Source organism: Chelonoidis abingdonii, chromosome 2 (genome assembly GCF_003597395.2).
Source record: "Chelonoidis abingdonii isolate Lonesome George chromosome 2, CheloAbing_2.0, whole genome shotgun sequence".
NCBI classification, from domain to species: Eukaryota; Metazoa; Chordata; order Testudines; family Testudinidae; genus Chelonoidis; species Chelonoidis abingdonii.
In genome coordinates, this window is record NC_133770.1 from 25,610,111 (window position 1) to 25,628,720 (window position 18,610).

At 45.8% G+C, this 18,610-nt stretch overlaps 1 protein-coding gene across 2 annotated transcripts in view; it reads right to left on the reverse strand.

Annotated features, from left to right (window-relative positions):
- The window catches only part of ADARB2 (adenosine deaminase RNA specific B2 (inactive)), a 447,041-nt gene that overhangs the window by 130,262 nt on the left and 298,169 nt on the right, over positions 1–18,610 (reverse strand). For both annotated transcript variants that reach the window (XM_075062213.1, XM_032782113.2), the window contains exon 2: positions 15,828–16,735. In XM_075062213.1, the coding sequence (XP_074918314.1) occupies positions 15,828–16,735 (908 nt within the window). The remainder of the gene's footprint in view (positions 1–15,827; positions 16,736–18,610) is intronic.

Sequence of the window (18,610 nt, forward strand, 5' to 3'; positions counted from 1 at the left end):
CACTTTCTTTACCAAAGTGACAGAATCTGCCAACCCTATTGTTGTTCCAGTCCCACATTTCCATGCTATGCTAAGCCAGACCTTCTGTAGGGAGTATTTCTTGTTAGTATGGCACAGGAAGAAAGGTAAAGCACACACGAAATCTGCGGAGGTTCCTTTGCTCTGGCAGGAGAGGGAAAAAATAACTGTCAAATCTGGTTCACAACTGAGATCAGACTGATTGATTGTAGTAACAAAGCCAAGTAAAGTTTAAAATGGATTTAAGGTTAACAGTGCGGCCTTGTAAAAGACCATTTGAGCTTTTTGACTACAGTCTCTGGCTTTTGTCCTTTTGGCCACAACCTGAAAGTTACTTGTTATCTGTATTTATTTTTTGGAGACCCGATCTCAGAGCATAACTTTTTGAAGAATATATCGGTACATCTGTAAAAGAATTTACCATTGTATTTTTAAATAAGACTCCTTTTTCCATTTATATGTAAGTGTGATTTCCCCAAAGGATGGAGTATTTCTTTGTTTTATTTTACCAAAGTTAAATAGATATTGTCCTCTTTCAGGTAAGATCCTATTCATGTGCTGGAGCAGCTTATATGAAGGAAACATATATAGAGAGCACTTAAAGAACACAGTAAAAGCATTTAACCATTGTACTGCTGTTATAGTACTTTTGAGAAATATATTGTGGTTTCTGAGCATTTATTAGAAATTTAAACATTCTTAATGCTCATCTCATTAAATATTTGTCCCGGGAATGACGTCGTTTTCACATAAGAAGCAGAGCATAGAAAGTGTGTGCTTAGAGTCTGATCAGAGGCTCACTAAAGACAATGGAAGGAGGGCTGCCAACTTCAGTGGATTTGGGATCAGCCTCTTATAGTCCAACCTTGTTAACTAAATTAAAATTCGATAAGCCTGGTGGTGAAATAGGCTCTGGGGAGCTTTCAGTCCATTCTGAGGCTCTCCCTCCCTCTCACTGCCCACTGGAGTGCTCCAGGTGAGACTGTCTCGAGGGTCCTCTAGAGAGCTGCCTACTGCCTGCTGATCACGAGCTGCACCCAGTGTTGGCACTAAAGAGGCAGCATCAATATGCTTGTCTTGCAAACAAACTGCAATAGGGCAAAGTTTTGGGCAGGGATGGGGACGGGGGGGCAGGGGGCGAGTGCCCTTTACTAAACTCCCTGGAATCTCCATGCAGCAATTTGGAAAGCGAGGTTAAAGCAGATGATGAGGAGTCTGACAGTGTGTGCGTGTTTCTCACAGGGCTGGCATCGCTGGCATGGAGGACAGCTTGGCACCGCCAAGTCTAGGAAGTAGCTAAGTGGAGGAGGCAGCGGTAGAGGCTGTGCACAAGGTTGCTCAGCAGGGACAATTATTGCTCCAGCTGTTTGGACAATGACACAAAATTCTAAGAGGGGAAAGGGTGGTGGATTTGGCAGCCCAGGAGCAGCAGCTGCGTTGTCTGCCCGGAGCCAGGCTCATGTGGGCTGAGCTGGTGGGCTCGGAGTGACTGGGATTCCCACCCTGCTCCCTCCTGTGGGAGGTTGGTGCTTGGCAGAGACACCAGGAACCTGCCCGGGGGCAGGCTTGGCTCAAACGCTGGGGCCCCAGAGCCACTGGAGAGGGGAACCCTTGGATCCGCTTCTCAGCTGGGCTCCCTGCTCCAAAGGCCAGGGGCTGCTCCAGGGAGGGGACCCGCCTTCCCCTGCATGTGCCCAGATGGAGCTGGCGTTGCTGCCTGGGTCTAGCTGCCGCCTGCTTCCCCAGTGCACAAGCTGTGCCCGGGTGCAGCTGCCTGACAGGAGCTGCCCATGGACATGGGCTTGTGCCAGGACTGTGCTCGTGCAGCTGCCCGGCGTTAGCCCATGAACTGAGCTGCTGCCTGGAACTAATCAGCCTCCTGCGCTTCCCATGTGCTCCAGCCTGCGCCCGGGCACCACTGCCGCTGCTGGCTGGGACTAGCTGCTTCCTCCCCCAGTGGATGGTGCCAGGGAGCGGGCGGAGCACGCAGACAGGGAGGGGGGCTGCCATGGCCGCCGGAGCCAGAATGCCTGTGCCATCTGCCCTCACCAGCTTTACTTCCAGATGGTGATCATGGCAGGGACCGTGATGCTGGCTTATTACTTTGAGTTCAGAGACACCTTCACCATAAATGTGCAGGGCTTCTTCTGCTACAGGGCTCCTACTGCCCCTGGAATTGTGCTGCCCGAAGCATGTGCTTGTTTGCTGGTGCCTAGAGCCGGTCCTGGATGCTTGTCCTGGGCAATATCTTGCAGACCTTATTCTGGCAAAGTTCCTATAAAAATCAGTGAGAGGGTTGCCTAAGTACTGCTGGATTTGGCACCCTGAACACAGAGATGTGTGGATAATAGGATATAAATGAAGTTCAGAGGGTATGGCAGTAAAGAACAACTCATTTTTGGAAAAGACAGGCACATTCTGGGCAAAAAACTCTTTTAACAATTCATGTCACGTTGCTGGTAGCTTGACAATGACGAACTCTACAGACAAAACCCAACCTCATCAACAAGTGCAGCTAAACAGTGTTTCAGAGTGAAGGCAAACTAGTACAGGTACAGGGAAGACTTTCTCCAAGACAGTGAGATACTGGACTGTTATCAGCAATTCTCTGATACCAGCCTATAATAATAAGACAATATTAGTGCCATTGTTTGAGTAGGGTAAGGACTGTGTTTTGTATGACGGCTGGGCAGCAGTTGAACGCAGCAGGTAGAACAACCTTTGCCACACATGGCAGCAAAATACAGCTGTGTTTTTATGTGCTTCCAACCCTGGCAGGGGATAACAAAAACTTGGGTTTGGGCTCTGAGGCTACTGACATATGTTACACAAGTCACTACCTGCATGCACCAGATGTATAGTTTTGTCTTGGGTGATAATGGCCCTGGACGTAAGTGTGGCTGGGTATCAGTATGGTGACCTGTCAGGCATGAGTCACACATAGTTCACCTTGCTATAATAACGTCACCACCATTATTATTATAACTATCCTTTGTTAGAAGTTGTCATGGGTATTATCTTGCTCTTAGGGTAGTTCATGCTTCATCTGTCAATTTAGCATGGGTTTGATGACACGTACAATGGATGTAGATGACTTTCGTCTGGGAATTTAAGCCTGTCTGGGAGCTTAAATTCATAACCCTGCTAGACAAAAATCATGGCCTGAACAGAGACACTGGCTTTATTGCTTATTATAGTGGTGCCCAACCTTATTACATAGAAGGGCCACATAAACCTAAGCACAACCTTGTGTGGCCAAACATATTCTACATATTTCAGTAAGATTTAAAGTCACCTGTACTGATTTATATGTTAAGTTCAGCTTGATTTGTATGTATTTAGATAGGTTGTTTCTATATATGGTATTATCTATTTAAAAACATATAAAGAAATCGGTGCATAAAACATATATTAGAATGATAGAAAACAGGAACAAAAAGGAAAGAACACAGAATGCTCATGAATTGACTGTTAGGATATTGTGTTGAAGCAGGCAGCAGGCCTTACGAAATGCTCTGGTGGGCCATGTACACAGTAGGTTGGGCACCCCTGCCTTATTACAACATTCTGCAACCCATTAATCCCCTCTTTCTTTTCCATGACTGTAGAAGTGTTAATAGGCCACCCTACTTTGAATGGCCCCTTACTTACTAACTACTTATGCTAAACAATACATTCCACTTTGCATTTAGCTGTGATGCTGGGAGTACCTTTCATAGATCTGAAGAAGAGGTCTGTGTGGCTCAGAAGGGTGTCTCTCTCACCAGGGCTGGCTCCAGGCACCAGCCGACCAAGCATGAGCTTGGGGCAGCACCTTGTAAGTGTGGCCAATCTTGGGGTGGTGGGAGGCGCTTGTTTTTGTTTTTTTTTTTGATTCGGCAGGGTGGCGCTCGAGGTTGTTTTGTTTTGTTTTTGTTTCGGTGGTGCAGCACGGTCCTCGGGGGGGTGTTATGGTGGCGTGGTGCTCGGGGGCGTGTTTTGATGGTGTGCTGCAGCACTCGGGGGGTGTTACGGCGGTGCAGCATTCAGGGGGGTGTTACAGTGGCATGGTGCTCGGAGGGATGTTTCGGCAGCGCGGCGCTCAGGGGAGTGTTACGGCGGCACAGCATTCAGGAGGGTGTTTCGGCGGCGCGGCGCTCAGGGCGGGTGTTTCGGCAGCGTGGCGCTCAGGGGGGTGCTACAGCGGCACAGCACTCAGGGGGGTGTTTCAGCAGCGCGGCACTTGGACGGGTGTTATGGCGGTGTGGCGCTCGGGCAGGTGTTACGGCGTCGCGTCGCTCGTGGGGGGTGTTTCAGCGGTGCGGCACTCTTTTTTTTTTGCTTGGGGTGGCGAAAAAGTTAGAACCAGCCCTGTCTCTCACCAACCAAAGTTGATTCAATGTGTTAATTTCTTAACTGCCTATAAGGATTATTCCTTAAAAGTATAATGCAGTTGATTCAGATAAAAACTATCAGCCATGAAATGAGGCCAATGTTGCTGGCTCTAGTCTCCCCACAAGGCCTTTGAGATGCACATTATTCATCATATTTAATCTAATAAAGCAGTGACCTGCATAGGAAGGGAAGGAGTTGATTATAATTGTTTTAATGAGTAACAGTGCACAGTTCACAGTGGTGAGCTGGAGCTGGTCCGCACTGGTTCGCGCGAACTGGTTGTTAAATTTAGAAGTCGGTTTAGAACCGGTTGTTAAAGGGGTGGGCAAACTCCAGCCCGCGGGACCGTCCTGTCCGGCCTGCCTGAAATCCTGGCTGGGGAAGCTCCCCTGGCCCCTCCACCACTTTCCCTCCTCTGGCAGAGCCTCAGTGTGCCACGCCACCAGTGCCAGCGCTCTGGACCGCTCCTGGGCAGCTCTGCAGCTCCTGCCACTTTGAGCAGCATGGTAAGGAGGTGGGGCTGCGAGCTCCAGCAGGCTGCACAGCATCTTTACATGCTGCCCTGAGCAGCACGGTAAGGGTGCCGGGGCTGGGAGGAGGGGTTGGATAAGGGACAGGGAGCGGTTGAAGGGGGTGGAGGTTCTGGGGGAATGGGGGAGGTTGGGTAGGCGTGGGCATTCTGGGGGTCTGTCGGGGTGGTGGTGGATGGGGTTGAGGCAGTCAGGGGACAGGAAGCGAGGCGAGTTGGGTAGGAGGTGGGGTCCTGGGGGACAGTTAGGGTAGGGAGGTCTCGGGAGGGGGTGATCAGGGGACGAGGAGCGAGGGGGGTTGATGGGTTGCAGGTTCTGAGGGGGCAGTTGGGTACAGGACATGAGTAGGGGTCAGATTGGGGGGGACAGGCTGTTTTGGGAGGCACATGGGGCTTGTACTCACTGGGCGGTGCTCTGAGTCTGCAGTGGCACTTCCACGGTGGGTCCTTCACTCGGTCCAGGTCTTCGGTGGCACTTCTGTGGCAGGTCCTTCACTCGCACTGAAGGACCTGCCGCCGATGTGCCGCCGAAGACCCGGAGCGAGGGAAGGACCCCTCACTGCCGAAGACCCGGTAGGGAATCAGTTATTAGGATTTTGGCAGCTCATCACTGTCAGTTCATAAAAGAGCGTCTAATAATAGCAGCTGAACAATGAAGCGCCATATGCAGAGAAACTAGAAATTCTGGTAATTCTTTGACCAATCTTGTGAACAAATAGGAACCGGTGAGAAACAACCTCTCACAGTTCATTTGACTTAAACACATATATTCCAGCTATACACTCCTTCCACTCTTTTCTCTCTTTTATAAGTCAGGTAGGTGAAGACAATCCTTAGTTTCAAAATGAGAAAGAAAAAAAAAGAAAGAAAAAGTATATGATGAATTTATACCAAGGGATGTATTCTGCGTCCCCATGGAAGAACTGTAGTTGTGGCTGGCATTTTTGGTTCCTACTTGGCTTCAAGGCAGAATCCCCATATAACAAATATTGACAATGGCTTCTTTTGCCTTCAGCAGAACTGATTGCTTGGCTAGAGTCTGCGCAGGATCTGATGGGATAAGAGCAATCACCACAGGCTGCAATCTTACCAGACCCTCTACACTGAATGAGGAGACAGTTGTCTAGGCTCAGCACTTTTTTGCTTTAAGCAAAAATCTAACTTTTCAATAAGAAGAACAAAGGGAAAAAAAACATACTAATTTGGCTCAGAATAACGAGGAGGTGTTTAAAGTGAGGGAGAGAACATTGCAGAAGGAACAAAGGTTGATGCATACATTAATGTGTTTCTTTGGCAGAGTTCAAAGTTGTTGCTTTGTATCATGTGATGAGGGTAGCATTGAGAATATTCATTCTTTTAACTGAATGGTGTAGCGTACAAAAAGCATACATATAAGCCAACTAAATTCCAATCCCAGTAACAGAATTCTTGCTCCACCTGAAAATTAGAGATTATACAAAATTATTTCCTATCTAGCTTTTTCAATAGTTATGAAAAATATTTTATTTTAATGAATGTTCTCATAATCCATCTCATAAATGAGAAAGAAAAATAACTAGTTATATCTAATTTTCTGTCTCTTGAAACTGTGTGCCCACTCCTAGGTTATCCAGATAAAGAAAGCATTTGCTGAACAACAAAAGACTTCACTATCTGATAATATGTTCTGTACTTTTGGTTAGCTGAACAAATGTATCTGCATCTGTGCATATGCACATACACTGATCACACTGGATACAATATATTTATACACCCAAGGTTCACTTTCAGAGGGCTGAGCACTCTCACATCCAAAGTAAATTGGGTCTGTTGGCCATCAATCCTCCTGAAAATAAGGAATATAAATATATGCTATAGAATGTGCATTTTATGGGCTGTATAAACCCAAATGGTCTATCTCTTGATATATCTACAGTATATATTCCGAATTACAGCCCTTTTTATACTGTAATGTTGCATGAGTAGTTTGGTTGAGGCCAAAGGGTCGGGGAGCTGTCCAAAATGATGATAGAATGACACCCTAATATCTGAACTCTACTGTAAAAGACTGTAAAAGAAAACAATTAAGAAAGTTCCCTACCAGGCTGTAACAATGAACTGATCCACAATTACTATTATGTGTGACAACATATCATCTTAAAAAGAGAATTACTTGAATATTCAGGTATTGGAATGATCTTAGGGAGTGAACATTTCTAGGTGCTTTGTAATTTTGTTTTCTCAATCAGTCTCATTACAAAGCAGCAGAATGCATTGCATACAGTTGGCAGGAGTGCCACAAGAGGGAGTCAGTCATCATAAAACAAGAGGTTGCCTGATTCAAATTGTTACTCTGCATTCTGGAAGGAAGAAGCCGTTTGAACAATTAAGTCTTCCGAGAGGATAACTGTGATAAACAGATAAAGAATGTAATTCTGGAATGACTGTAACAGTCCATCTCAAACAGAGAAGGGTCTGTAGAGAACCAAGCCAGAGAAAGGCTCACAACAGGCACTAGTTATTACATCTCCCATTTAGTGGAGCAAAATGATCATAGCTTCTGCTAAATAGATAATAATGAAGGATCATAAACAATGTAAAGGACACAAGTCCAAGAGGAAGCTGGAGCTTTAATAAGGTCCAACTTGCCAGGAGCTTTTTGACGTGTCCCTAGCTCACTTACAGAGCCAGAAAAGCAACAACTTAGACTCTGACAGCTGTAAGAGTGGCTGCTTTTAAAGGAAGTTTTATGTGATGATGACACTGGACTGGGATTTGAGCTTTTATGTAATAACTAGCCCAGCTCATTGCCCGAGACCTAATCATTCTCAACAAACTCTCTCACCACAATGCTTCATACAAATAATAGTTCTCCACAAATCAGGTAATCTCTAATATCAGCTCCCCGGATAGGAGAGTTTGGTTCAGACTAGTAAATCGTGAAAGTTATCAGGGTCCATACTGTGTCTTACTATTTTCACTTAATAAATAATATATATTCTGAGGAGAAGAAAGCAAATGCTGGCTGCTGGGATGGATGGATGGAATAATGATTTAAAAATTACACTACAAGAGCTGCCAGCACCCAGCATTCACTGGCAGACGAGTCATTTGACAACAATTCTACATATGCTTCCATCACAAAGCACTTGTCAGTTTAATTATCAAAGAAAAACTGAGCATCCATCATTTTACCAGTGTATTGTAGAAAGCTATGGATCTTTTCTGCTAGTTAGCAAGGTAAGGTCTTTATATCTGAGAAAAATATTCCTTTAGTTCATGTACATTTTCCCCTGGAAAATATAAATATGATTTATAAAGAGCCACAAATGCCCATGAACATTTAAATATTTATTATTATTAATAATAATTATTATTATTATTACAAATCACTAACCATCTGGCATTAGTTAGGCAAGTGGTACACTTATGCTTCTCTGTTAAGTTGTTTGGTTTTGCCATCTCACCCTTCCAAACGCGTCTGTCCCCATTTGTCGGTTTAATTGCCCTGTGGCATTCTGTCTGACACCCAGATGGTGCTACAGTTGTCACAGATGCTTAACTTTAAGCACACTAGCAGCCCAATTAGAATCTTATCCTGTAGAGGGCGCTATGAGCAGGGGAGAGTTTACAGAATCTCTGCTCTACAGGTTACTGCTGCAGTTCTTCCCTCTCTGTGCAGATAGTGGCAGCAGAGGGTTGGGGGACAGAACCATGGCAGGGAACATCTGGGGAAGGAGACTGGGGAAATACGTGGTAGGAAGGAAACATACACCCAGTGGGGAGGCAAATGGGAGATGATGGAGTGCCCAAAGCATGAACAGAATGGGCAGTGAAGCAGCTATCCATCAGGGGGCGCAGTAAATGGATTCCTGGATCTGAAAAACCACTTTGTCTGGGTGATACCTATGGACTGCTATTTTAGGTGTCACAAACGGCATGGTCAGGTTCCTTTGACAACCAGACCTTCACAGCTATATTTACCTCTGTTTATGTAGAGTTTTGACATGCTGCTTTGGCTGGACATTCTTGGCCTGGGCGCTTTGTTCACCAGGCTACTTTAATTCATTCAGCAGCTGATGGTTACCTTTTTGCCACTGAAAATATAAAACACATTCCCTCCCCCCCTAAAACTGACACTGCTACCTGAGCAAGATAATGTGCCATGCCCAGAGATGTCCTCCTTCCTTAGATACCCTTCAGCATTCACTTTTCTTCATCTAATTCTCCTACATTGTTCTCATGTTCCCTGTCTCTCTGTATTCACCTGTTGTCTCTTGTCTTTTACTTAAAGTGTTTGCAGTTGTGGCCATGTTGGTTCCAGGATATTAGAAAGGCAAGGTGGGTGAGGTGATATCTTTTATTGGATCAAAGAAGTTGAGATTACCTAACCCACCTTGCCTCTCACTCAGATTGTAAACTGTTTGGGGCAGGGGATTTCTTTTTGCTCTGTGTTTGTACAGCTCCTAGCACAATGGAGTCCTGGTCTATGAGAGGGGCTCTGGGGTATCACTGCAACACAAATATACTACTAATAATACCTAGTCCACTACTGCTGTGTCACCAAGTTGGCTCCATTTCAGTTGCTCTACATTAAGAAATGGTAATCCTATAAATGTTTCAACTGGTTGTGCAACTTTCCCCACATAGAGTGTGTGTGCTGATGACAGGCGGAGATAGAAGCTTGAAACTCAAGCAGCATTCTTCCAGTCCTCCCTACCCACTTTGCCTCTCTGTTAGAAGCATCTTAAGTCCTTATCTGCTGCCCTTGTTTGTGTAGAATGGGGGTGGAGAAGGTTAAAAAAATCTGCCTGGTCATTTGAGTAGACAAAGCTGTTCACCTAAGGCACATTGGCACAGCTTTGGAGAACACATTGTCAGCTACATGCCGTTTCACTTTGCACCAGAATCAAATCTATCACTGACAACCTGAGCCCTGGTTTCATTGCAGCACTGGTGTGAGGGCATGACTGCAAGAAAGCTGGCAGCAAGGATGGTTAGAGAAATAATGGAGCGGGATAGGGAACAACTGATCCAATGTGAAAATGAAGTCCAGTTTGCAGCTTAGAGAGAAACAGGCCTTTATCAGGAAATGGCTCAGAGGGAATGAGCAATTGGTCTTTTCCATACACAGTGATTATTCTCCACATGACAATGTGTGCTAAGATGTTACTTAAGTTGACTAATAGGAATCCCTGACCTGCAAAGTGTAAAGGATCAGTACAAAGGGGATACTCAGATTGCTCTGGACTGTAAATGAGGCTTTAGGCAAGCATGGGATTTAACCGGATTCAAACTGTTAACCTCATTTGCAGAATGAAAACCAGTCTTCTCTGCTTCACTGTAGTTACACACAGACAATGCACAGTCGCATGAGGTTATGTTTAAACACATAAACTACCAGCTCATCCTTTGGACTCCACTTGATATAAACCAGCAGGAGCAGAGTTAAGCAATTTCAAAGCAGAGTGAATGCGATTTTCACACCTATTCATTTTTAATTTATGTCCATTTGAAATCTGAACACCCTCTATTACTAATTTGTTATGGCAATATTAATTAATGATTTTGCTTCTCAGCTGTTGAATGCTGTTTACACTGACTGAGATAGATTAGGAGGAGTATAAGATTAGAAAAACAATCTGAAAACTGGTCAGGTGCAGTTGAGGGTCACCTTGATGTTTCTGAAATCAGCACACTGCACTACAAAAGCCTACAAGTATCCCACAGTTTCTCGACAGGGAATATACTGGGCTCTCACTAGTGCGGACTTGGTGATGCCATATCAGCATTTTTCATTATTAATTCCAATTTTGGAGTAGGAATAACAGTTTTTTAAGGGGGAAAAAAAAACAACAACCAACCCTCAGGCTCCTATAAAAGTTGATAGTCCAAGGAGTGATCTTCATTTATGGGCCATACAAGTCAAGATCAAGCGCAACAGTAAACAAGGGGCAACGTTCAGTGATTGAGAGAAAGGAAACTGATTTTTTCATGAAATGTTTCCATTCTCATCCTACTTTGACTCTGCTGGGTGATTCAGTAGATCCTTTCTGGTTGCCTGGACACCATGACCAACATATTCCATGTAGATTCAGACCATTGGTTGCTTTTATGTCCTACCCCTAGGTGGAGAGGCAACATATTTAGCTTTGGCCCAGGCTAACTGATAAGGTTTAAGCCATTGCTGAGAATAGAGGCACATTTCAGTCTCTGTAGACACTTAGTAGGCCAGGCAGCTGCTGAGGCAAGCTAGGTCATGACTGCTCCTGAGGATTTCTGCTGCCCTAATTTCTTTATTCCGGCACTTAATTGTTTTGCCTGAGAACGAGCTGATCAAGAACAGCAGGACTAGACTTCAGTGCTCAGCCTAGGGAATTTGATCCTGACAGAGCACAAATCCCCACAACTCTCGTGGCTTCCAGTATGTGCAGCACCTTTAGGATCAGGCCTTGAGAAAGGAGGATAGTACAGATTGAAGAATGTGGCTCCAGGAGGCCCTAAGGGACCCCTTTTACATTGAAGTGCCTTTGCTCATTTGTTCAGTGAGTGGCCAGAGAATGGCACAAACTTCAAAAGATTCTGAGATTCTATTCACCTAAGTGCCTGGAAAGCTCTGATGCTTCTCTCCAAATACTGATAAAATATTGTAAACCACTAGGGCAGTGGTGACCAAACTTCTCCTGTTGCACCCTCCCCTTTACCAGTAATGGAATCTGCCCGTGCTCCCTCTCAATTACGGCACAGTTGGCTCAGCAGAGGAGCTTGGGCTTAAGGTGCAGTTGGGGGCAGTACTGGGGATGGAGGATGAATTGGGGCTAGAGGCAGAGCTGGCCTGGGGGAGGAGAAGGAATGAGGGCAGAGCTGTGTCTAGGGCCAGAGCTGGGCTGGGGGAAGAGCAGAGCAGAGCGGTGCTCTCTCCCCAACCCCAGTGCGAGCTGTCCAGAACCTGCTGTGCACCCCCAAAACCTTCCTCAGCACCCCTCTGGGGGGGTGTGCCCCACAGTTTGGGGACCACTGCACAAGGTGCGGCAGAATTGGGCTCGAAATAGCACAAGTACAGACCCACATGATGTCTGGCACTTCCTGCTTCCAGACAGGCTGCAGACACGAAGGGCTCAAAAATCAAGATCCCAGAGAAGTCAATGGCAGAATTTTATTTGTAGTGCAAAGACATGCAAAAATGGAATACAGTGGGCACCATTTATATTTAAATTTCACAAAATATATGACTTTTTTGGTGACTGCTGTAGCTGATTCTCATTATATCTGATCTGGTTTGCCATCCCAAGGATCAATGAGTCAGTTTTCTGACCTGCATACAAAAAAACATAAAGCACAGAAAAAGAGTGATTGGTGAGTTAAGGGAATAGCTAGTACTTGGAGTTGCCTGACCAAGTGTGGGGGTCAGTGCTAACAAGGCCAATTCAATTAGGGTGGATGTGGCCCATTCCCAACAGTTGACAAGAAGGGATGAATATCAACAGAGGGGAAATTACTTTTTGTAGTGCTAATGAGGCCGATCCACCATGATTGAATTGGCCTTCTTAGCACTGACCCCTGCACTTGGTAAGGCAACTCCCATCTTTTCAGATGCTTTGTTTTTATACCTGCCTACTCTATTTTCCACTCCATGCATCTGATGAAGTAGGTCATAGCCCATGAAAGCTTATACCCAAATAAATTTGTTAGTCTCTAAGGTGCCACAGGGACTCCTCATTGTTTTTGCTTCTGTTGACTTCAGCGGGATTTGGATCAGGCCCTTAGTGAACAGTATGAGTCACTGCTGGTAGACATGATTAGTGGGATGTCAGAAAAATTCACAATGTACTAATGGTACCTTGAGCTGACATGTTGAATGCTGGCATTAAAAGTGCCAGACTAGTCTATGGGTGGCACAGTATATAACAATCCAAAAGAAAGTTTGACAGAGAGAGTTCACTGACACCTTTTCATTACCATGTTCCCTTCCAGAAGCTTAAGCTGGGGGGTGGAGTGTGTCTAAGGAAGAAGAAAAGACACAAGAAGAAGATATATAATTCCCAAGCCATGCAAGACGTACAATCCAGGTGGAAAGCAGTGGTGACCAGGGCTGGCTCCAGGCCACAGCGCGCCAAGTGCGTGCTTGGGGCGGCACGCTGCAGGGGGGTGCTCTGCCGGTTTCTGGGAGGGCGGCAGGTGGTTCCTGTGGAGCTGCCGCAGGAGTGGCTGCGGACGGTCTGCTGGTCCCGCGGCTCTGGTGAACCGCCCGCAGATACACCTGCGGCAGCTCCACCGGTGCCACGGGACCATTGGACCCTCCGCAGAAGTGCCTGTGGCAGGTCAACCGGAGCCGCGGGACCAGCTGACTGTCCGCAGAAATGCCTGCGGAAGGTCCACTGGAGCCGCGGGACGGGCGAGCGGCAGAGCGCCCCCTGCGGCGTGCCGCCGTGCTTGGGGCGGCGAAATTGCTAGAGCCGGCCCTGGTGGTGACGTATTCGTCCTAAAAGTGTGTGTGTGTGGGGGGCCATGAGACCCTACCCCCTCTGTGGTCCCATCCTGCCCTTCCTTTTCCTCTTGAGGCCCCACCCCCTGGCCAAGCCGGAGGTTGGAGCTGATAAGCAGTAGAAAGCAGAAGTTGGAGCTGGGCTGGAGATCCCAGGCCCCTCCACCTGCCTGGGGTGGGGGGAGGGCTGGAGAGCAACCCCTGGCCAGTGTTCCTGGCCCCTCCCTACCCAAACCCTCCACTCGGAGCAAGTGGAAGGTCCATGGCTCCTCAGAGCTGCCCACATGGCTCTTACACTGACCTAGCTCTGACTTCCAGCCTGGCCAGGCAGTAGGCGTCAGGGTCCAAAGGGCTACACCCAGGCAATCAGCTCCCCAGGCTGCTCTTACCTGGGCTGATCTCCAGCTTCTGGCCTGGCCGAGGGTGGGGTCTTGGAGGAAAGAGGAGAGGCAGGGGGCATGCCTATGGCAAAACGTCCACTTTCAAAAGTGGGAGGGCCATGGCCCCTTGGCCCACACCTGTTCCAGGCTGGAAGATGCTCATGGGGCCAGCTACTTAGGGAATGGTACACCCTGTCATATTGACAGGTAATGATGCAAGCTGGTGTCATTTCTGAACATGACAAATCAACTTCCTGCCTCCAATGGAGTTGTTAGTATACAGCAGATATCTGATAGTCCAGCAAAATTCTCTGTGGGTAGCATAGTCATCTATAACCAGAAGCACAAAGGCATCTGCGATTATTCTTCATATTCTATTGACAAGAAGGAAACATCCTTGAAAAAGTATGGATGGGCCGTGGGCTGATACCTCAGAAAAGTAAACATTATTATACATGTGATCAAAGGTGGTTAGCATAGGAAACTGTGTAGGGGAGATTTGCTATGCATGTGAAGAATTGTAATCCTTCCAGTGACTTCAAATGGACGCAGAGTTAGACCAACACTGAGTGATTCTGAAAAACATACCCTAGGAGTCCATGCTGATGCTAGTCTTATCACTGGCTGCACCTGTGTGCAGAAGAGCCCCATGCCACTAGCCTGAGCACTGGAATCTGAGTAGCGCTGAAGTATAGACTCTTCCTAATAAGAAGAGTGCTGTGAGGAAGATCCCATAGCAAATGTTTGCCAAGCATTTTGAAAAGGACATGAAGCACTGTGTAAGCCAATTATTTATGATGCTTGTGATGGTGGTGTGGTTTTCTGTATTTATATTGCTGAAATAAAGTGATTCTTTCACAAGGAGTGCAGTGTGCTGGTATAAATTAGAAGGTATACTGGCATGGAAATCATGGTCTATTTTGGAAAGCCATTCTCATTTACTAATGCTAATGATAACAACTACTACTAATTTTCATCTACGTAGCTCTTGAGATTCTTAAAGAAATTTGCAAAGTAACATCCCCATTTGATAGATGGGGAAACTGGCGTTAAGTGGTAAACCAGCAGCAGATTGGGGGATGAAACTCAGGTCTCCTGATTCCCAATCCTCTGTTTTAACCTCTACGGTTAAACAACTCCCTGTTTTCCCTTTATAATCCAGACAGTTTCATGTAGCACAGCATAGCATTCTCCATAGCATTAGTGAATGCAGGCAGCGGACTCTAGCACTGGTACAGTAAAACTGTTGGTACAATTCTAAGCAATCACTTGGACCTCTGTAGGGCTCCTCCATGTCCAGAAAACATCAGTTTCTTTGAACCTGGCAAACTCATACAAGTATGAGAATATAGCACCATGATGGTCTTTGGCATGTGACAAACCATCACAGTTTGATTAGGCCTCTGATCTATATATTGCCATCTATCTCTATATCTCTACTATCTCCAAAAAAGTAGGAATCTTTGCAATCTTCTCTCTGTTAGAAGCTTGACAAACACAGCTGCTATCTATCACTATATAGATATATATACACATTATCTATCTATCTATCTATCAGCTTTGCAAGTGGCAGACTTGTCTAAAGATCAGGCTTGAGAAAAGGCACATTCCTTGTCACCAGCAACTCTGCAGAATGGTATTCCTCTCCGGAAAGCGTAACTTTATAGAAAAGAAACAAGAGATCCCATTAGCTTTCACTTATGTTTTCCTTTCTTACAAGAATGTTGCATCATTACAAAAAGTACCTTCATCACGTGTATCAATACAATAATTATCTCTGGTAAGATGAAATGCTGACATTCCCTTTATTTTCTCTATGTTCGTCCATCCATTCTATGGAAAAGCCTGTAAATTTCTCCTAATGATTTTCAAATAAGCACATAGGCCTTTGTGTGTGGCGTAAGGCTGTTCCTGCAAAGAAAGGGGTTTTTTGTAAATTGGTATTTCGATAACTGGGAAGAATGGTATGTATGATCATTCATGAACTACAGTGAGAACATTAACAATCACATTAATCTAAAGAATTCCTCCCATTTAGTAGCAGCTACCTGAGAACTCTCACCTGTGGCAAATGGTTACATTTACTCCTGCTGGGAAGGTGACTGGGCAGCCGAATGTTAAAGAGGGCCTGCAGCGCAGCTTGTGCTGCTTGGCCTTTTGCCAGCTTCTTGCTACGTCCTGAGCCTTCAAATGTTCTCCCATCCACTCTCACTGCCATCACAAAACTCTTGATATGCTGCTTCTCCACAGTCTCTGAAAGGCAGACGTACCTCAGTCCTGATCGCAGCTCATTTAGCAACACCACTGGGTTCTTTTCGCTCTCAGCTGTGGATGCCATCTTGTGCTTGTTTTGCTTAGCGTGGCCCATTAAATCCAATGTGTGGCAGAGTAACCTCCCATGCCGATAAGCAGTAGAAAGCAATTCATTATTAACCGGGTTATAGACCGAAAAGTCCTCGCTGTGTGCAGACGGTTCAAACTCCTTGAACAGAGTATCTGGAAAGTCTGCCTGGTCAGATGTAAAGTCAGTGGATGGGTTAAAACAGTTCCCCATGGCAAAGTGAGCTTGACATGCATTTGGGAACTGAACAAAAGATTTCAGTGCTAGTTCTGCGGCTCGCATTTTGGCCTTCTTTTTCGTGGGTCCTGTACCTTCAAATGTCAGCCCATTTACTTCTACAGCAACAGCAAAGACTGGAGCATGCACTGGGCCTGTCTGGGAAACCATTTTGTATTGTAAACCCGGTTTAAGTTCATGTAGCTGGACCAGGGCATTCTTTGGTGTCACTGACCATGAGACTTTCTTCCAGATGAGTTGGAGTTTGCAGAAATGGCCATTGTTGCCTTCCTCTAATGGTCTTTTCCTTTTAATGCTAGGTGTGCCCACTCTTGACCTGTCATTAGAGGATATCGGATGATCCTCCAGGTTGCCAACATTTCGGTTTTCCTTTACTTCTGCACTGCTGGTACCTGTCAGTAAACAAACAGAAAATCCCACATTACTGTTGTCATCAAGGAATCCAATGTCAAGCTAGAGCTGGCATAATAGCATGAAAAGAGATTCACAGATGTTTTCATTAATAAGCATGGCCCATTCACTGGGCTGATATTTGTATGATCATATTAATAGTTCTTCATGAGTATTTGGATGGTGACTGGTTTATCTATTACAATATTGATGAATTCCTAGAATGTCATGAGTGATTGTTGGGCCAATAACTCCTTCCTCACGTGTATTAGTCATAGCCACCCGTTAAAAAAGTTTCTCTTATCCAAAGAGGGAGCATAAATGCTGCCATGTTACTTAGATAAACACTCAAAATGGATAATTAATAGTACAAGTGAATAGCTTGTAAAAAAACCCTGTGCTGAAATCTGTTCAAATTAGCCACGTAGGCCAATGCTTACAAACAGCAAACATGCTGCTACAAATCAGAATTGATTCACAAATGATTCAGAAACAGAAAAATGGGAAAATTCACTGAATAATTTATTTTCAGTGAAGAAATTGATCAGCTCTAGCCACAACAGAGACCTTTGTATTACTTACATCACAAACCCAGCCTAAGAGATGATCAAACATCCTTTTCCAGTACTTGAGGCTATAATTTGTTCTAGTCTATTCTCCAGGGCTAAGATCCTTGTTTGAATAAGTGAGATTTTTCCTGTCAAGTTCAATAGCAGGTACTCTTTGCTACTGCAACAGCAATAACTAATAATGCAAAAATATTAGATCAGTGCAAATCAGGCTTGGAGAAACCAGAGCTGCACGTTGGCAGTAATTACTGCTGTAAAGGATGAGCTATGTCAAAGAAAAGCAATAGGAAAGAGCACCTACAATGAAGCAATGTTGGTGGTGGGGCAATGGGGAAGATAGAGGGAGCATTTTCTAACTGCAGAGCCAACAAACCACATTCAGCTCTCAGTTGCGCTCATGTACTGCCGCTGGCATCAATGCAGTAGTGCAGTGTAACTGAGAACCAAGTTTGACCCAATCAAGTTTAAGCATCCTTGGGGCTTGGTTGGTAGCAAACTGAAAAAACAAGCAACAATGAAAAACATACGCTCTGTCACGAAGCGATTCACTGTACTGCTAGTACATTTAAATTTATTCCCTTCTTCTTCCTCTAGGAGTCAAAATGTAGTGGGCCATATGCCCTGGTCCAGTCGAAGTTTGCTCAGTGTGGGACCAGACTGAGGGCTGTCCAGCTGCCAGTCTGATCCCTGACACAAAACAGAGCATCTCTATGCCTGGCTGCCTGTATTTCATCAGCTGTAACTCATGGGAAATCTGCATAAGGACCAGGCTCAGTTACAGTCCCTGTGTTCAGGGGAGTGCAGAGACCGCTCCCTCCTGATTCCCCTAGTGTTACACAAGGGGGCCTTTCCAAAGTCTCCCCATACACTAGATGCATGACAACCCCAAAGGAGTGTGGCCATGATGCTGCCTCCACTAAACTCTGGACGACAGAGCTGTGAGGCCAGAGCTGTAACAAGGAATTTCTGCGCCCGAAGCAAGGGCCGGCTCCAGGCTCTTTGGTGGCAATTTGGCAGCAGGTCCCCGAGTCCCTGTCAGAGGGAAGGACCTGCCGCTGAATTGCTGCCACCGTTTCATTCATTCTTCAGTGGCAATTTGGCAGCAGGTCCCCGAGTCCCTGTCAGAGGGAAGGACCTGCCGCTGAATTGCTGCCACCGTTTCATTCATTCTTCAGTGGCAATTTGGCAGCAGGTCCCCGAGTCCCTGTCAGAGGGAAGGACCTGCCGCTGAATTGCTGCCACCGTTTCATTCATTCTTCAGTGGCAATTTGGCAGTGGGTCCTTTTCTCCGAGAGGGACCAAGGGACC